Source organism: Planococcus citri, chromosome 1 (assembly GCF_950023065.1).
Source record: "Planococcus citri chromosome 1, ihPlaCitr1.1, whole genome shotgun sequence".
In the NCBI taxonomy this organism is placed as follows: Eukaryota; Metazoa; Arthropoda; class Insecta; order Hemiptera; family Pseudococcidae; genus Planococcus; species Planococcus citri.
In genome coordinates, this window is record NC_088677.1 from 87078338 (window position 1) to 87096887 (window position 18550).

Genomic DNA, 18550 nt, shown 5'->3' on the forward strand with positions numbered 1-18550 from the left:
TTTTAAACCCATGTTGGCTCAAAGTACCCTTACGAGATACGTTATCCAACGTCTACCGGCAAAAATTTGGTTCAAATTCACATGGAAATGTGTCTAGTCTATAGACCTAACGTCATGAATGTCCAAATGGTGCGTTGATGAAATAAATATTCCTCAAGCGCATCGCGTATGCCTTGAGTGTTGTCAAATGACATGAGATTGTCGTTGAGGCGGCCTTTTCACGACAAATGACGAATTTTCTGAAGCATAGGTTCATTGTGACAATTCTACCAAAGATTTCCTCCATAAACGCGTAATTTTGCCATTCACAATGTTAGGTCTACACATTAGACGCATTTCCTCGTGAATTCGAACCAAATTTTTGTCGGTAGACCTTGGATAACGTATCTCGTAAGGGTACTTTGAGCCAACATGGGTTTAAAAGCGTACCTCATGTTTGAAAACCAATTGCACGCGATCACTCCAACATACAGACTTGAAAAAATTACAGTGTAACCAGCAACTCAAACTTAGATATCCCCAAAATTTCATCCAGTTTGGTCCAGTAGTTCCGGAGAAAAAAAATGACGAAACTTACTTTTGAGATGCCCCTCGTAGCAGATCTGATTCCCCAAACCCAACACAGGCCAATTATATATGAAATTGAGGCGGGCATTAGCCCAATTAAATGTGAAAACCCACAATCAAGATTCAATTACAAAGTCCAAGTGGGAATCTTTAAACAGGCAATTGAAAAGAAGATAGATGACCTACTGCCAATACTAGAAAATTATGAACTCTTCAATGAAATTGTTAAGAAAGCCTCAAAAGATCATATTCCAAGGGGAGCAAGAAAGAAGTATAATCCATTCAGTGAGGAAACCATTGAACTAGGAAATCAATTAGCAACTTAGCAAGTGATATCGCACCTCGGTATTAATAAGGTCACATCTCAAAAAAAATTGATTTTGACGTTTTTGCATGTTTGGGGCTTGTATGACCCCTCTCAACCAAAAATAACACTTTGAGTTGGGTACATTATCTAGATCACATAAAAAACCCAAATGGCCTAACTCAAAATCGCAACAACATTGCAAGTTGTTTGGAGTTATAAGGGTGACATCTCAAAAAACTCCACCTTTTTTGAGCAATTTTCGTACATAAAGTGTTAACAAAAAGTTTTGATTGTTTTGAATGTTTGTCAGTTAGAAATAGTCACAAGGAGTGCATTTTTTATTGGTTTGTTCCAAATGGAAAACATTTTTTAAATTGATCACTTTTCAGAAAAATGAATTTGCACATATAATGAAATTTTAGTTTTTTGAGAAAAACTCAAAAACTAAGCACTCTAGAAAAAAACTAACGGCATTATGTCGATTGGAAATTTAATTCTCTACAACTTTGATAACAAGAAATTTTTTTTGGACGCTTCCTTTCGCCTACACATCAACTTTAATGAAAGGTTCTAACTCAAAATGTTTTCCAAACATTGAAATATTTCCTCTTTAAGATTTCATTTTTCAAAGCGTTCTTATGCTAAATGAAGGTAGGATATCAGATCTTTAAAATGAGGTGCTATTCATTCCTCACAATTACTTATAAGTTGATAAAAATAATGAATCAAGTTTTTGAAAAAAAGAAAATCACTCTCCTGTAAAATTTCACTTTTTTGAGATGTGACCTTATTACTCCCGAGGTGCGATATAGGGTCATTCCATGTCAACTCAACCAACGTTTTTGAGTCATGTCTTTCAATTTTGCTAAAAAATTTTTACAATATATACCCACCCAGTATTTAATAACCCCGCAATCAGTTTTGTCCCAGCCCCCTCAGGGGCGGGTAGGGGGCTTCCATTATTTTCACTTTGTCTCAATGGTACACAACTTCAGCAGCCCATTCCTCCAAAACTATGATACTTTGATCAAAACTGATTTCACAGTTCGAAAGAGCATTGCATTTAGAACTTTTTCAGCATTTTGAAATTTTCAAAAGTTGAAAGCTGAACTTTAAAATTGAAAGTTCAAATTTCAAAATGGCGCTGTAAGTGGGAGCTACCATTTAAAATTTTGAAAAAATTTCCATAGATGAACCTTTTGATGCTTTTTCGAAATATTCAAGTTTCGAGATGGGATCTCTTAATGGAGGGGAGCACCCCCACCCCCAATTTTGGGCGAAACTTTCGAAAGGAAATCTGGGGCATGTGATATCGAATTCTATGTTTTTGGTGACGTTGAACACGAATATGACGTTAGTTTTTTGATAGGACCCCATCCATGGCCCTTGGCACCTCCCCAAAAGGGGTAAAAGTTCAAAAAAGTGTTTTGGTTGTGCGACACATGGAATAGTATGTTTTTGGTGACGCTGAACACGAATATGACGTCAGATTTTTGATTGGACCCAAAAAGATGGTTACAGTCGTGTGACACATGAAATAGTACGTTTTCGATATAGCTGAACACGAATATTGCTATAGTTTTTTAAATCGACCTCGCCCATGGCCCCCAGAACCTCCCTCAGTAGGTAAAAGTCCAAAAAAATTGTTGGGGGCCGTGGATGAAATCCAATCAAAAATCTGACGTCAAATTCGTGTTCAGCGTCACCAAAAACATATTATTCCATGTGTCGCACAACCAAAACACTTTTTTGAACTTTTACTCCCTTTGGGGAGGTGCTGGGGCCCTGGACGGGGCCTATCAAAAAACTAACGTCATATTCCTGTTCAACGTCACCAAAAACATAGAATTCGATATATCACATGCCCCAGATTTTCTTTCGAAAGTTTCGCCCAAAAAGGGGGGTGGGAGTGCTCCCCCTCCATTAAGAGATCCCATCTCGAAACTTGAATATTTCGAAAAAACATCAAAAGGTTCATCTATGGAAATTTTTTCAACATTTTAAATGGTAGCTCCCACTTACAGCGCCATTTTGAAATTTGAACTTTCAATTTGATAGTTCAGCTTTCAACTTTTGAAAATTTCAAAAGGCTGAAAAAGTTCTAAATGCAATGCTCTTTCGAACTATGAAATCAGTTTTGATCAAAGTATCATAGTTTTGGAGGAATGGGCTGCTGAAGTTGGGACCAAAGTGATTGCGGGTTTCTTACTTATTCGGCGGGTATACGTTGTAAAAAAAATTCGAGAGAAATCAAAGTACACGATTCAAAAACGTTAGTCGAACGCCTTCCCCCCTTCCACAAAAAATACATGTTTTACTTTAGGGTGTATAACTAAATTGCTGAATAAATGTCGCAGATGGCCTCTTTTTTTTCTGTAAATTTTTGGACTTTTCAACCCCCTTCCCCCTTCTCTCCCCTTCCTCAAAAAAAAATCCCCTGAATACGATGATTTTTTTGAAAAAAATTTTACACACTGACCTACCTTTTGAGTATTTTTTGTAAAAGTTTCAAAATTTTGGCCCTCCTCCCTTTCAAAAAAGCGTTGCTTGGCTATCTTCAGTCAAATACAATTTCATCTGCTGTGTAAGTAATTGTACCATAGAACCCTTCTTTTCAAGAAAAAAAAAAAACTTTCTTTAGCCCTTAAAATATTAAAAATGCAATGGCGGACATGCTTTTCTTTTATGAACATGGATCTCATTCAAAAATCAGAATGTACAATGAAAAATTTTGATTTTTTTTTGAGAATTTGGGAGAGCTCGACATTACATTATTCCATGCAGTTGGTCTAAAATTTTCAGGGATTTTTTTTCAGCAGAAACAACCTGCTTTGAAGGGCTGTAATTCCACAAACATGAGAACCACCTGATTCGCTATTCTACAAATCATTCAATAGTAAATTCGTGTTAGAGCGTTGATTCGAAGACAAAAATCAAACCGTGAAAAAAAAATTTGCAAACATTTAAACCTTGGCATTCCTGCCTCATCCTATAGGTAGATGATCGATGCAGATCACACATGGTTACATGTAAAAAAAAAATATATCTAGGTTAGGTGCACGACGGGTAAACGAGTCATTGAGATTAGTTGATTATGTGTGAAAATTTGCATATGTCATTTGCACGGATAAATAGGTACTCGGATTCATCGATAGCATATCGCATTGTATAAAATTAAACGAGAGAAGAAAAAAAATCATTTATGATGCCGAATAGTTGGTCATAGAGGTGGTACCTACAACCTACTCGTACTCCGGTACTCGTACAGTCCGCCGAACTTAGAGTAAATAACGTACATAGGTATACGACGATGTTATAAATGAAGGTGAGAAGAACGAGGCGAAGGTTACTCTCAGTCTCTGTCAAATAATGGCCTTAATTTTAATATTACATCTACACTTCTAGCTCGTCGGATAGCACACCACGCGACTACTACTACTACTACTACGGCGGTGTTAAACCTGTCTCTGACATCAGTTTTGACGATGGAGAAGCGGATTCACTTAGTCAATGTGCAATTTTTCACAAGTTTACACTCGTTTTCGCGCTCGTATATCGATAGTTAGATAGGTACCCTAAAGACTTCTAAGTACCTAAAGTCACCTCATAGACACCTCCATACATACTGAATATTGGTTAGATCATCTCGTACAGTGCTCGATATGCAGCAACATAGTGTCGATCGTTATTTAAATTTTGTTTATTTGCGCGAAAAAAAATAGTCGTTTTTCATTCGTGTATTGAAAATTTATACACATTTGCATCTTCTACTAAGTATCTAGTATACGATCGTACCTACGTATGGTATGGTAATGACCAACGAAGATGATCCAGCCGCCGAGCATTCGCGACCGTCAATACGGATCTGTAAGATAGAAAAAAATCGAACCGGATCTTACGGATTTCATTTAACCCGCACGAAATGGGATCCGTACCCGTGGATCGCCGGAGTCGACGACGGATCCATAGCTCAAGCATGTGGACTCAAAGTAGGAGACTGTATTCTAGAAGTAAACGGCGAAGACGTAATCGGTCTACGAGTCGGCGAAATTGCCAATAAAGCGTTATCCGCATTCGAGCATATTACCATGTTGCTATGGAATGCTGGAAGTGATGCCAATTGTGACACAGAAGTGAGTACCATAGAACGCGTTTAATTGCTATGATACCTATAGTCAAATTATCCGATGCCTATTAATTGGTACCTGTGACCTGTGAATGGTTCGATTCGTTTCGGATTCTAAAAGTGGAAGTTTTTAATGTGTGTTTTTATACGTATAGGTAGATGACAATTTATTACCAACTGCTCGATAACGCAGTCTGGGTCTGTTGTTAACGCGCTTATTTTTCTTTTCGATTACCTTTGTGTACCTACCAATACCTGGGTAATACCTACCTATTTGATTAATGCAAAAAATGCAGCGAAAAACGCCGATAATGATCAATAAAAATGTACGTATTAACGGTTAATGGGTAAATATTACATATTTCATCGTGCTTTTATGATATTCAAAGTCAAGGATAATTACATTGTTCGAAATTTTTTAATCGATTCACACGATCTGTGCTGAACATGGATCGTTTAGGTATAATGTAGCAGAGTAAAAGGTACAGATTTTCAGCCAGATGACGATAAATTTTTTTCTGATGGAAAAATTAAGTAAATTCCCCCAAATTTTGTCATTAGAATGTTGAAATTCGAAATTTATGTGCTAGAAAATAATTTATGTAGAATACTTTTTTACATGCTTGAAATTACAGGCGAGCCGAACAGATTGGGAGGGGGGGTGATATCTCCCCATTAAGAAAAATTATGGCTGAAAGTTGGAAATTTTTGGGAAAAATTGGATGAGCTGGGAAAAAAATTGGAAAGTGGGAAAAGTTGAGAAGAAATTGGGTAAGCAGGGAAAATCAAAGAATTAACAAAAAACATGGCCATTTTCCTTTTCCTTTCACCAACCAAGATTACAGAGTAGGTAGAAAAATTGATTTCTCTCATCAAAAATGATTTTTTGAAATTTTCCAAAAAAATGGTCTTTTTAATTTAATGCATTTTATAGTCAAAACTGCCAGAAAGTCCCAACTTCTGTGGAAATATCAAAAAAATGCCCTATTTTTTGATGAAAATTTGGAAACAATAATTTCTAATTTGTGCCAAAATTGTTTTTTTTTTCAAATATAAAAATTATGTCCTAAAAAAAATGAATGATGTTGTCTCATAATGTTCCGAAGCTCGGGGCCAGATCCTAGATCATTTTCCTTTTTTTGCCCTCTGACCAATGTTGAAGGATTGAAAACTCAACTTCTCACATCGAAAAAAGAATAATGTTGTTTTACTTTTGAATAATTATTAATTTTCGAAAGCGTTTGCTCTCGCTTCGCTGGGGTCTTTATTCCCATGTTTGAAAATATTGTAATTTCTTGAAAACTTTTGTTAAAATATTTAAATGTTGAAGCTATGAAAATCAATTTTTTTCATGGGTCACGTTTCGCTCGGGCAAATTTGAATTCTACTGTTAGAATTTTTGAAAAATTTTCAGGAATGAAAAATTAACTTCAGAAAGGGTATTCCCCGGTAAAATAGGTGTAGGTCATGCCCCTGTCTTTGGAATTTTTGAAATTTCGATGAAACATTCATTGTTCAAATTTTCTTTTGTCTATACCTCCCACCGCCGGAGAGGGGGGGGCAAAAAATGTTGAAAAAAATCACGTGGGTAGACTCGTATCTCCTCTATACATTTTTAGTGAATTCAGAAATTTTTGTTCAAAACTAGTTGAAGTATGATTTTTTCCCCCTCGAAAAAAGCATTGTTTCGCCATTGTGGGTGAGAGGATGGGGAAGGGCGCGAAAGGAGGAGTATCGATGAGGCTATTTTTGGGGCCCGGGCAGTTATCGACTCGACCACTGTTAAAATGTAGAGGAGAAGGTACAAATATGGACCCCCTCTAGCTTTTTGGCTTTAAAGGGTAGAAAAAATTATCAAAACGTTTTTTCGAATATACCATTTGAAAGGCCAAAGACTCTAGTATATTGTGTAAAAAAATTTATTTTTTTTGTTGAAAACTCACGGAGAAATTTGAAATTTAGAAAAGTGACATAAAATGGTACAAATATGGACTCGGGTACAAATATGGACCCCCCTCAAAAAATGAATAAGAAGTTCAGAAAATTGAACAAAAATTTATTTAAAGATGTTTTTCGATGCTTTGGACTAGTCTTCTTTATTAATAACACTTTTCTCGGTATTCTAAAAACCATTGAATCAAAATTAGATGAAAAAAATTTAGGGGTACATATTTATACCCATGCAAAAAATTGGCCAAGTTTATGAAAAATGAAAAAATCATGGTTCCATTTTGACACTTTGGACTTGTCTTCTTTGTTAATAACACTTTTCTCGATATTCTAAAAAATATTGAATCAGAATTAGGTAAAAAAATTTAGGGGTCCATATTTATACCCATGCAAAAAATCGGCTCATTTTATGAAAAATGAAAAAAATTATGAAAATCAGTTGAAGTACAGACAAATATGAAAGTATATTTTGAAAGTACACATTGTAAGCTACTTACTTCGCTAATAATTTTTTTTCCAAACTTTATTTGAATTTGATGAATTACCGAATGAAAAACTTGTAAAATTTTCCATTGTGAAGAAAATAATGCGCAAACAGGAACAATTGCTGATGAGAGACACCCAAGTTTGCATGGATCCGAAATAAGTACATGGATCATCAATACTACACTACTAGTATAATTTTTAGTACCCAGAATGACCGTAGCGCTAGTGGTTGTACACTAAACCATGGGGGGTCCATATTTGTACCTGGGTCCATAATTGTACCTTCTCCTCTAATAAATATACCAAATACGAATCCGTAGTTAGTTGAACCGAAATGACCACTTTTTGGGCTCCAGGGGTTCCCAAAATTGCCAATAAAGAAATAATTTTAGGAACCACTGAAAATTATTTTCAAAAACTTTTTTAGCGTAATATATCTGTTTGAACCTGATAAACGTCATGCGAGATGAGTTTTCTATTTTTGACCCTCGGGGCAGAAATGGGGGGGGGTTTAATTTTTTGAAAATTTTGGAACCACCATTTTGGACCTACCCTTTTGAGCCTCGCTAAAAAGCTTTTTACAGTCAATTAGTATCTGAAAGACGTCCATCTTACCAAATATTGAGCTCAATAAAATTTTGCGCTGGTGCTCAAAAATCCAATTTTTCAATTTTTCGCAATTTCAATATTTTGGGAACCCCTGGAAAACTGGAAACATGCGATTTGCGCCAAACGTAACGTTTCAAGGTATATATTCAATAATCTCGATGGAATAGTTAAATTAGGCTCCCTGTATATTTGTAATTTTGAACCCCTTTTTTAGAGCCCCCCACTTTAGGCACCCCTAAAAAAAAGAGTTTATGCATATTTTTTCAAATAAATTAAAGAATTTATTTTTGAAACACGCTAGCAAGTGCTCGATAATGTTTCATTTGATTTTTCCTGTAACTTTCAAAATTGAGCTATTTGGGGTCAAATTCTGACATTTTTACTTCGTTGAAATTGTGAAAACGTTATTTTCACGTCTTTTCGAAGAGTTAAATCTGAGAATTCGACCCCAAATAGCTCAATTTTGAATGTTACAGGAAAAATCAAAAATAAATTCATCCAAAAATTCTCCACTTCAGCGTCAGAATTCTTGTAAATGAAAAATCCCCTTGAGATAAAAATCACCTCTGGTCTTTCTTTTATTCAAGTTTCGAGATGGGATCTCTTAATGAAGGGGGAGCACCCCCACCCCCCAAATTTGGGCAGAACTTTTGACAAAAAAGCTGGGGCATGTGATATATCGAATTGTATGTTTTTGGTGACGCTGAACACGAATATGACGTCAGATTTTTGATAGGATCCCATCCATGGCCCCCAGCACCTCCCCAAAGGGGGTAAGAGTTCGAAAAAGTGTTTTGTTCGTACGATACATGGAATAGTAGGTTTTTGGTGACGCTGAACACGAATATGACGTCAGATTTTTGATTGGACCCCATCCACGGCGCCCAACAATTTTTTTGGACTTTTACATATTGGGGAGGTTCTGGGAGCCATGGGTGAGGTCGATTTTAAAAAACTATGGCTATATTTGTGTTCAGCGATATCAAAAACATACTATTTCAAGTGTCACACGAATGTAACCATTCTTTTTTGTTATCCCCTTTGGGGAGGTGCTGGGGGGCGTGGACGGGTCCAATCAAAAATCTGACGTCATATTCGTGGTCAGTGTCACCAAAAACCTGCTATTCCATGTATCGCACGAACAAAACACTTTTTTGAACTTTTACCCCTTTTGGGGAGGTGCTGGGGGCCATGGATGGGATCCTATCAAACATCTGACGTCATTTTCGTATTCAGCGTTACCAAAAACATACAATTCGATATATCACATGCCCCAGATTTTTTTTCGAAAGTTCCGCCCAAAATTGGGTGTGGGGGTGCTCCCCCTCCATTGAGAAATCCCATCTCAAAACTTGAATATTTCGAAAAAGCATCAAAAAGTACATCTATGGAAATTTTTTCAAAATTTTAAATGGTAGCTCCCACTTACAGCGCCATTTTGAAATTTGAACTTTCAATTTAAAAGTTCAACTTTCAACTTTTGAAAATTTCAAAATGCTTAAAAAATTTCAAATGCAATGCCCTTTTGAACTGTGAAATCAGTTTTGATCAAAGTATGATAGTTTTGGAGGAATGGACTGCTGAAGTTGAGTACTTCGAGACAATGTGAAAATAATTGAAGCCCCCCCCCTCCACCCGTCTCCTGAGGGGCTGGGAACAAACTAATTGGATTGCGGGCTTCTTACTTACTGGGTGGGTATATATTGTAAAAAAAATTTGAGCGAAATCGAAAGACATGACTCAAAAACGTTGGTTGAGTTGATATGGAATGACCCATATTACCAACAGTGCCATGATTCTTCTAAATGATTCCTTTCAAGATGAAAATCACGTTTGGGGTTTCAAGCTATGTTGATCCTCTTGTATAGAGCCCCTTCAAGGTTTTGAAAAATTGAAAAAAATGGAATATCAAAATCAAAGTTAGGTAGCTGGATTTTCTAAACGATTTTTCATTTTTGATCAGAGAATCTTTTTAAATGATATATTTTCAAGAAAAAACTTCCCTCAGTTCCCTAAACAAATGTCAACCCCTTTAATAAAGCTACCAACATAGTTTTTAAAATTTTTTTTTTTTGAAGATTTTCCATTTCTGGTCAATAAATCTCCCCCCCCCTCCACAGAATAACCCTTTTTCCAAGAAAAAAACCATTCGATCTCTAAATAAGTTAAGAAAAATGAAATCAAAATAATCAAATAAAATACGAGTAACGGTGGTGTCATTTTAATTTTTTTCCATTTTTGGTTCAAATTCATGAATTAAAAAAAAAAAAAAAAATGAATTATGAATTTTGGCCCCCAAAGTTTTTGCTGGTGATGTATTTTGGGATCTTATTTCGATTCTCGCTTGTTATAAAGACCTCTCAGACTCAAAATCAGAATTGGAGGTACCTACCTAAATCAAAGTTTGGTAAAATTTTTTTACTTTTGTCAGAATTTATCTAAAATAATAATATAATTATGTACCTAGGTAATAACAATGATAATTCTCTCCCCATTGGAAAACTGACCTCGGTCCCCCAAAACAGTTTTGTTCTTCTTGTGAAGGATTGAGCGTCCTCAAACTTCGCAACAAAAAAAAATGAAAAAATATTACAATCTTCAAAGTGTTTTTTTTTTTTTTTTTGAAAATTCTCCATTTCTGGGCAAAACTCTTCTGAATGACCACTTTTTTCAAGAAAAACCCTTCTTCAATCTACTAACACTGTCAAATTTTTCGCATAAAGATCGCCAAAGTTGAGAAAAATTTTAAAAATTACAAATTTTTTCCTGAAAATTGCAAACTACGAGTTGGATTTTTTCAAATAACCCTACCCCTTTCTCCTCCAGGCTTCGCTCATTTGTCAATTCCAAATAGCTCGCATTGAAAATTTAATATGTAGGCACGATAAGTAGGTACCTGTACATATGTATGGGATGAAAATTATCCCATACTTATTATCAAACACATCATCTACGATATGAGTCACAAAATGTGCGATAAATGAAATGTTAATTTTCAAAATGCTGGGTACGCTCGACACCCTTCCCCCCTCTCACTCGTCCACAGATGAAAATTTATTACCAACTGCTCGATGTGACAACTCGAGTGCATGTGTTGTTCACGTACGTGTACGTGTTTTTCTTTTAGATAACCTTTGTGCACCTGGCTTGGGTATTTAAAAAAAACAATGATTAATGTAAAAAATGCTACGAAAAACACCAATAATGCGCAATAAAAACGTACGTATTTATGGATAATGAGCAAATATTGCGAGCATATTTCATCGTATAATTTTCAAATTCAAGGATAATTACGCTAAACTCGCGTAAATCGCGTTACAAATTTTTATTCGATTTTCAATCTGTGTGAACAAGGATCGTAAATTATTACGATAAAAAACCCATCTGGATTTCCTGCAGTCGTGTGATAACTGATGAGCAGTTTTTTTGGGATGAATATGCAACACATTTTTCCCAAATTTGGTTCAAAATGAATGATCAAATCTCCAAAAAGTACCTATATAAAAAAAACATTTTTTTAATTTGCATTTTCAGAAAATTCGAGATAAGTTATCTATCTACGTGAGTGAATTTGACCTCAAAGGAATAATACAACATTTGTCTACAAAATCATAGTTCCAAAGAAAAATTTCACCAAAAACTTGAGACGTGGAAGTTGCAATGGACCAAATTTCACCATTTTTAAAAATCTTGTGCCTCATAAACAGAACTCTTCTAAATAGTCCGGCATATGACAATAGGAGTAATTGCACCCCCCCCCCACCGATCCTCCGGCACAACTTTTTTCTCAAAGGGGACATCCTAAGGAACATTTTAAAGCAAACTTGCCCAAAAAAAGTTGGCCTTACTTACAAAATGGCGGCCATTTTGATTGACAGGTCATCCGAAATCGCAGATTTTGCGTTTCAACATAGAACTTGCACGAAATTTTTCAAACTTAACAAACATAGATCGAAAGATCATGCAAAAATTTATCACCTGTCAAAACTTCAAGTGCTAAAGTGCGTTTTTCGATTTTTGGTGAATTTTTGAAAATCCAATTTAGGCCAAAAATGAGGGGAAAAAATCAAAATTCTACCAAATTGACCAAGAAAGCTGAAATTTGGGATATACCCTATTCTCGACATGCCAAATCGATTGGAAACTGTTTCAAACCGTTTTGAGCAGTTCTGGAGCCTCCAGCAGATTTTTTAAACTCAAAATTCCCACAAAATTTCACCAAAATGGAGTTGGAAAGCTGAAATTTATTCTGAAAACTAATTTCAATGCCTCCTCAGGCTATGCAATATAGGCCTGAGGTGGCGGGCTTACTACTATACTCCAATTTTAACACCCTCTGAAGACAACTTCAGGTGGGTTCAAGTCATTTTAGAGCTTCCTTTGACATTTTTGAAAACTACTGAAGCCTCCAGCTGATTTTTGAAACTTGGAATTTTCACAAAATTTCATCAAATGGAGATGGAGAGTCGAATTTCTTTGTGCAAACTAATTTTAACACCCTCTGAAGACGACTTCAGGTGTGTTCAAGTCATTTTAGAGTCTCTAGCGACTTTTTTGAAAATCACTGGAGCCTCCAGTACATTTTTGAAACTTGAAATTTCTCCAACATTAATTTATCAATTGGAGTTGGCAAGCTGAAATTTACTTCGCAGGCTACATTGTGGTTTCAAATGGTTTTGAAGCTTCCAGCTACTTTTGGGAAATTTCAATATTCCAAAAAAACGCCATGCAACTTTTCGAAAAGTCGCTGGAGGCTCCAAAACGACTTGAAATCCACCAGCAGTCAACTTCGTAGCGTATTGAAATTAGTTTGCAGAATGAATTTCGACTCTCCATCTCAGTTTGATGAAATTTTGTGGAAAGTTCAAGTTTCAAAAATTTACTGGAGGTTCCAGTAATTTTCAAAAATGTCGCTGGAGGCTCTAAAATGACTTGAACTCACCTGAAGTCGTATTCAGAGGGTGTTAACATTAGTTTACAAAATGAGTTTCGACTCTCCATCTCCATTTGATGAAATTTTGTTAAAATTTAAAGTTTCAAAAATCTGCTGGAGGCTCCAGTAATTTTCAAAAATGTCGCTGGAGGCTCTAAAATGACTTAAACCCACCTGAAGTCGTCTTCAGAGGTTGTTAAAGTTGGAGTGTAGAGTAAATTTCAGCTTTTCGTCTCCATTTAATGAAACTTTGTGAAAATATTAAGTTTCAAAAATCTGCTGGAGGCTTCAGGAATTTTCAAAAAGTCGCCGGAGGCTCCAAAACGACTTGAAATTCACCTGCAATACTTCGCAGCCTATTGAAATTAGTTTTTAGAATAAATTTTAGCTTTACAACTCCAATTTGATGGAATTTTGTGGACATTTCGAGTTTCAAAAATCTGCTGGAGGCTCCAGAACTGCTCAAAACGGGTTGAAACCGTTTCCAATCGATTTGGCATGTCGAAAACAGGGTACATCCCAAATTTCAGCTTTCTTGGTCAATTTGGTAAAATTTTTATTGTTTCCCTCATTTTTGGCCTAAATTCGATTTTCAAAAATTCACCAAAAATCGAAAAACGCACTTTAGCACTTGAAATTTTGACAGGTGATAAATTTTTGCATGATCTTTCGATCTACCTTTGTAAAGTTTGAAAAATTTCGTGCAAGTTTTATGTTGAAACGCAAAATCTGCGATTTCGGATGACCTGTCAATCAAAATGGCCGCCATTTTGTAAGTAAAGCCAACTTTTTTTTGGCAAGTTTGCTTTAAAATGTTCCTTAGGATATCCCCTTTAAGAAAAAAGTTGTCCCGGAGGATCGGCGGCGGGGGGGGTAAAATTACTCCTATTGTCATATGCCGGACTAAAATACTTGGAAACATTTTTTCGATCGGGCAAACTTTTATAGTTTTCAAAATCCCCTCCCCCTTAGCCTCTTCATTGGGCCTTTATAAGGTCAAAATTATCTTTCAATGTGCATTTTTTAGAATTTTCTGGTTTTGGGGTGGAAAAAACTTGATCGATGAGAAATTATGCAGAAGTGATTAAAATACTGATTTATAAAGTTTTGCAGACACGCCCCTCCCCCTCCCCAATGGTTCCAAGTAAGTTGTCTATTCCAAAAATGCAAATCAAGATTATTTATTCCAATTAAAAATCAAACATACTCGTACTCTCAAAACTTACCAACTCTAAATGTAAAAGTATTTTTAAATTAAAAAAAAAAAAAAAAAAAAAAAAAAAAAAAACACACAGAAAATAGACAGAATTGTGAGTAGGTATTTTCCAATAAAATGTTTTAAAAAAGCAATTAATTCTAAACTGAAAACGGGATATTTGCACTGTAGGTGAATTGAAAAAACAATGTTCTTATTGAGGAAGAAAAAAAATAAAATATCAATACCAATACCTAATAATTACCAATTGATTTTGAATTTTATTTTAAAAACAAAAAAAAAGTTGATAAATGAGGAGGTGGATAGCAAAACGCAATAACTCCAAAATTACGAAAATTGAGTTTGATATCTATCCTTATGTAAAATTCAACGGGGAATCCATTCCCGGTGTCAGATTTTGTCCATCAGTTGAATATCATAGCGCAATCGAGGAAAACAAGTCTGATTTTAGAGCTAAATGCATTGAAAAATGAGATTTTGTTTGCAAAACGCAATAACTCCACTACTTTTTATACATTTCAGTTGCGCAGATGTGGTAACACTGTTTTTTTTCATCGGGTGGATACTGAAAATCGTTGGGTAGGAGTTACTTAAAAAAATGGTGCTTTCGTTGCCACTCTCTGAATGCCATATCACACACAGGAATTGTTTGAATTTCACATTCCATTTTTTTAATTGTTTTTTATTGAAAATTCTCGATTAAACATCAATTTTTTAAAATAAAAAATACGTTTTTTTGCAGAAAAACACCAAAAAAAAAATTTTGCGTTCAAAACGCAATAACTTTTTTTTCTTTTCCTCACTGTGCTTACCCAGGTGACCGAAATTTTGAAATTGAGTGGAAATTTTATTTGTGGCACCTTCCCCTTTCATTTGACACCAATTTCGGAACTCGACCCCCCACCCTTCCCCTCCTGACAATTTTTCCTAATTTCCCAAAAAAACCAAAAATGGAGTTATTGCGTTTTGCTATCCACCTCCTCAAATAAAATAATCAACGTTATTTAATTTGATTTTCACGAATTGAACATTGAAAACCCATCAAGTACTTGTTAATCATTGATAAGTGATTCAGTGCTAGCATTTATAAGAATTGAGCTTTAGAAAATGCCATTCAAGGTACCTATATAAAAATAAAATTACAGATCATCATCACGAAGTCGAACGCTCTTAAACGTATAATTACGTAAAACGTGACAGCTATCCTATTCGTATGTACTAATATATTCGTATAGCAATAAAAACTAATAGAGTATCGTAACTCGATTTCATTGAAATATTCTAAGCGATCGAAAATATTCGCGGTCTTCTTTATATTATCCACCTTTACCTAAACCTAAATAGTATAGCGGCGGAGGTGACCGCGAAGTACGATGACAGTGAGAGTAATTCATAGGTCGAGTTGTATAGGTAGGTACGTTCGTTCTTTGGCACGTTCGTTGGTCAAATGTAAATCGTAATGTGAATTATTATTACGATTACATCGTGCAAGGAAAACTACTACAATATAAAACAAAGCAAAAAGTATTTTTGAAACGAAAATACTTTACCGGAGTTATCACGAACCTGGGGACTCAGGAGTTTGTATATTTATTCACATGTACACCTAGGTAATAATTAAATGGCGTAGACTACACTTGTATTTCGAAATTAATATCATTTTAATGTCTACCTGTGAGTTTTGTGGGAAAAAATGACAATAAGTACTTGATTTGACAGACCAAGGGGGTTGATTTTGTTAAAGTCTGAATAATTTTCAGGTAATTATTTTTTAAAAACACTGAAATACCCATTTTGTTGCAATGCTGACCATATAAGTCTATTTTTTCAATTTTTTTTTTTTTTTTTTTTTTTTTTTTTTAAATAAAAAAATGTGCGAAATAGGTAATTTTCAGTTTCATTCCTTCTGAAAACAATATGAAAAGTAGATATCAATGACTCTATGTCTTCGTCTTTAAGTAAAGTAAAAAAAAAAAAAAAAAAAAAAAAAAAGGAAAGAAGGCTGTAGAACTCCGGTGCTGATTGATATCGCGAATTTCATTTTCTTCTACGTAAAATAATAAAATATCGCAGTTGAAAAAAAAATATCAACTTCAGATAAGTATCAATAACTTCATTACAAAATTTTCATAGGTAAAACTTTCATCATTGTGAACGCATGATAATTGAAATCTCACCCACTCATTCCACTCGAATTAGGCTATTCAATGCAAATATGATACAATACATAGCCACCTATATTAAATTTAAATTTCATCAATTACATCTTTCGAAGTATTAATTAAATCGTTATTTAAATTTGTTTACAGTCATTATGCTGCACTCCAATGCCAACCAGCTTATCGAGACTATCATCCTGCCTGAGCTCAGTTCTATCCTTCTTGGAATGTCCGGTATGTTTCGAGATAATCTCACCTCCAGCCCACCAATGCCCAATGGGTCATTTAATCTGCTCCCGATGTCGAGAAGAAATCGAACGATGTCCAGTCTGCCGAACGAATTTCACTCGCGAACGAAGCCTTCTCGCCGATCAAATTTACACCGCCGTTATCGAAGCATTTCACCTGAAAAATCAAACGATCGAAGAACGAACAAAAAAACTCTGGGAGCGTATATTTGGTAAAAAGAAACGAGACAAGAATCAAAGCAGAGTACCAACGCCGAAGGCGAGCAAATTCGAAATAAAGAATAAATTTCTCACCAGACTGATTGGAAAATCGTCTTCTGTCGATAACCTAACCACCGAAGGATCTTCTTTCTCGCCGACGTTGAGGAAGAAATCCATTTCGTCTTGTGATATTTCCCAAGCTAGAGCATTCAATCATTTTAATAACTGTTCTTACTCGTGTTCGACAGAATCGCTGCCGAATCGAAAATCATTTTATAACGCCGATCTAAACGTAGAAAACTTATTTCAATTTTCTACCGATATTTCGATGAGCGATAGTAACGCGAATGATGCTTTATATCATTGTCCTATTTCAAACAATTGTTCGCCTATGTCTTATTACTCGTTATTGACCCATCTCCAGCAACATCCTGGTCCGATGATACAGTTTTTCCGGTCGAATTTCGCCATTCATTTTCCTTTCTCGTTCGATGACGATGCTGTGTTCGTGATAAACGCTTTCGATAGAGCTTTTTTTGCTAAAATATCATCGCAAAATGACGATATTAAAGTGTATATATGGCTTATAGGCCGAAAAGAACTCACCGAACAATTTCGAGCGGTGGCCAGTCTTCATGGAGACGGTGATAGCTCTCAAACTGAACTTTCTTTTATAACGTTTATTAATTCGATTATTTATGAACAGTCGAGGAATATTTTCGCGAATCAGATTTTAATTACTCGTGACACGGTATTAAATTATTTCCCGGATAAGCTTTTTACGCTAGAATTATCGGTTGTGAAAAAATAAATCACATTGTGCATTCAGGACGGCTTGGCTCCAAACTTTCTTCAGTCACAGATTCGTAATCGAAGAAAGTACCTAAAGCTAAAAAATTGCAATAAGGTGGGAATTAATCATCTCTGATTGTATGTATAGCTTATGAAATGAATGATTGTCGAATAATGAAATAGGCTTGATAATTGAATAACGTGCCCAATATTTGAATACCTATTAGTATGCATTAAGTAACTAGGTAAATATAAAAGTTTGTTCAAAAAAGAGAAAAGTTAATTATCTAGGGTATTGTTTAAATTTTGTAGTCGATTTATTGATTAATTTTTAATAAAACTGTTTACCTACATGAAAATTATTGAATTCCATCATTTTTCAGGCTTTTAGAAGGTTAATCATCCAAATTTGATTCCCTGATTTAATTGGCGAATATCAGAGAATCAATTATTTTCGATATTTTCATTATAAAAAGAGTCATCAAAAAATGTCGATCAAATCGAAAATGTGTAATTAAACACCGAAACCTACAGTAAATTACATTACACATTTATAGGCAATTAAATATATAATAAAAAGCTAAAAAGCTCAAAACAATAAGTAGTAGGTACCTATAATCCATTCTCTTGATGTAGGTACTCACAGATTGGATGTAATTGATCTTGAAAGACAGCCACAGAATTTATGCATGATTCCTCGGATATTCTAACACCTACTTATTATTACATATTATGTACATGGTGGACAGAAATATCGAGAACCCCTAAAAAAGTTTTCTGCTAGATATTTCGGTTGGTCACAGTGAATGATAATAATGGAAGCATATGATTGGTTGTTGGACTGAGATGATAACTTTCCACCAACCATATGCATATATTTCACGTTGCCAACCTATATTTTTGATGAAAAACTTTCTCATGGGGTTCACGATATTTCTGTCCACCCTGTAAGTATC

At 35.1% G+C, this 18550-nt stretch overlaps 1 protein-coding gene across 2 annotated transcripts; it reads left to right on the forward strand.

Moving 5' to 3' along the window:
• Positions 1–4255: 4255 nt before the first annotated feature.
• Positions 4256–17953, forward strand: LOC135839698 (uncharacterized). Of its 2 annotated transcripts, none has more exons than XM_065355845.1 (2): positions 4256–5007; positions 16504–17953. In XM_065355845.1, exons 1-2 carry the CDS (start codon positions 4681–4683, stop codon positions 17611–17613), a joined length of 1437 nt encoding a protein of 478 aa, XP_065211917.1. In that variant the 5' UTR covers positions 4256–4680; the 3' UTR covers positions 17614–17953. The 2 variants fall into 2 exon arrangements, with proteins under 2 accessions (XP_065211917.1, XP_065211923.1); XM_065355851.1 differs by lacking the exon at positions 4256–5007 and adding an exon at positions 5014–5326.
• Positions 17954–18550: the final 597 nt, after the last annotated feature.

Excerpts from the sequence above, each read along its gene's own strand:
- LOC135839698 (XM_065355845.1), top strand. The coding sequence starts at position 4,681 with ATGGTAATGACCAACGAAGATGATCCAGCCGCCGAGCATTCGCGACCG. Across the intron at positions 5,008-16,503 it reads ATGCCAATTGTGACACAGAA|TCATTATGCTGCACTCCAAT; the intron begins GTGAGTACCATA and ends ATTTGTTTACAG.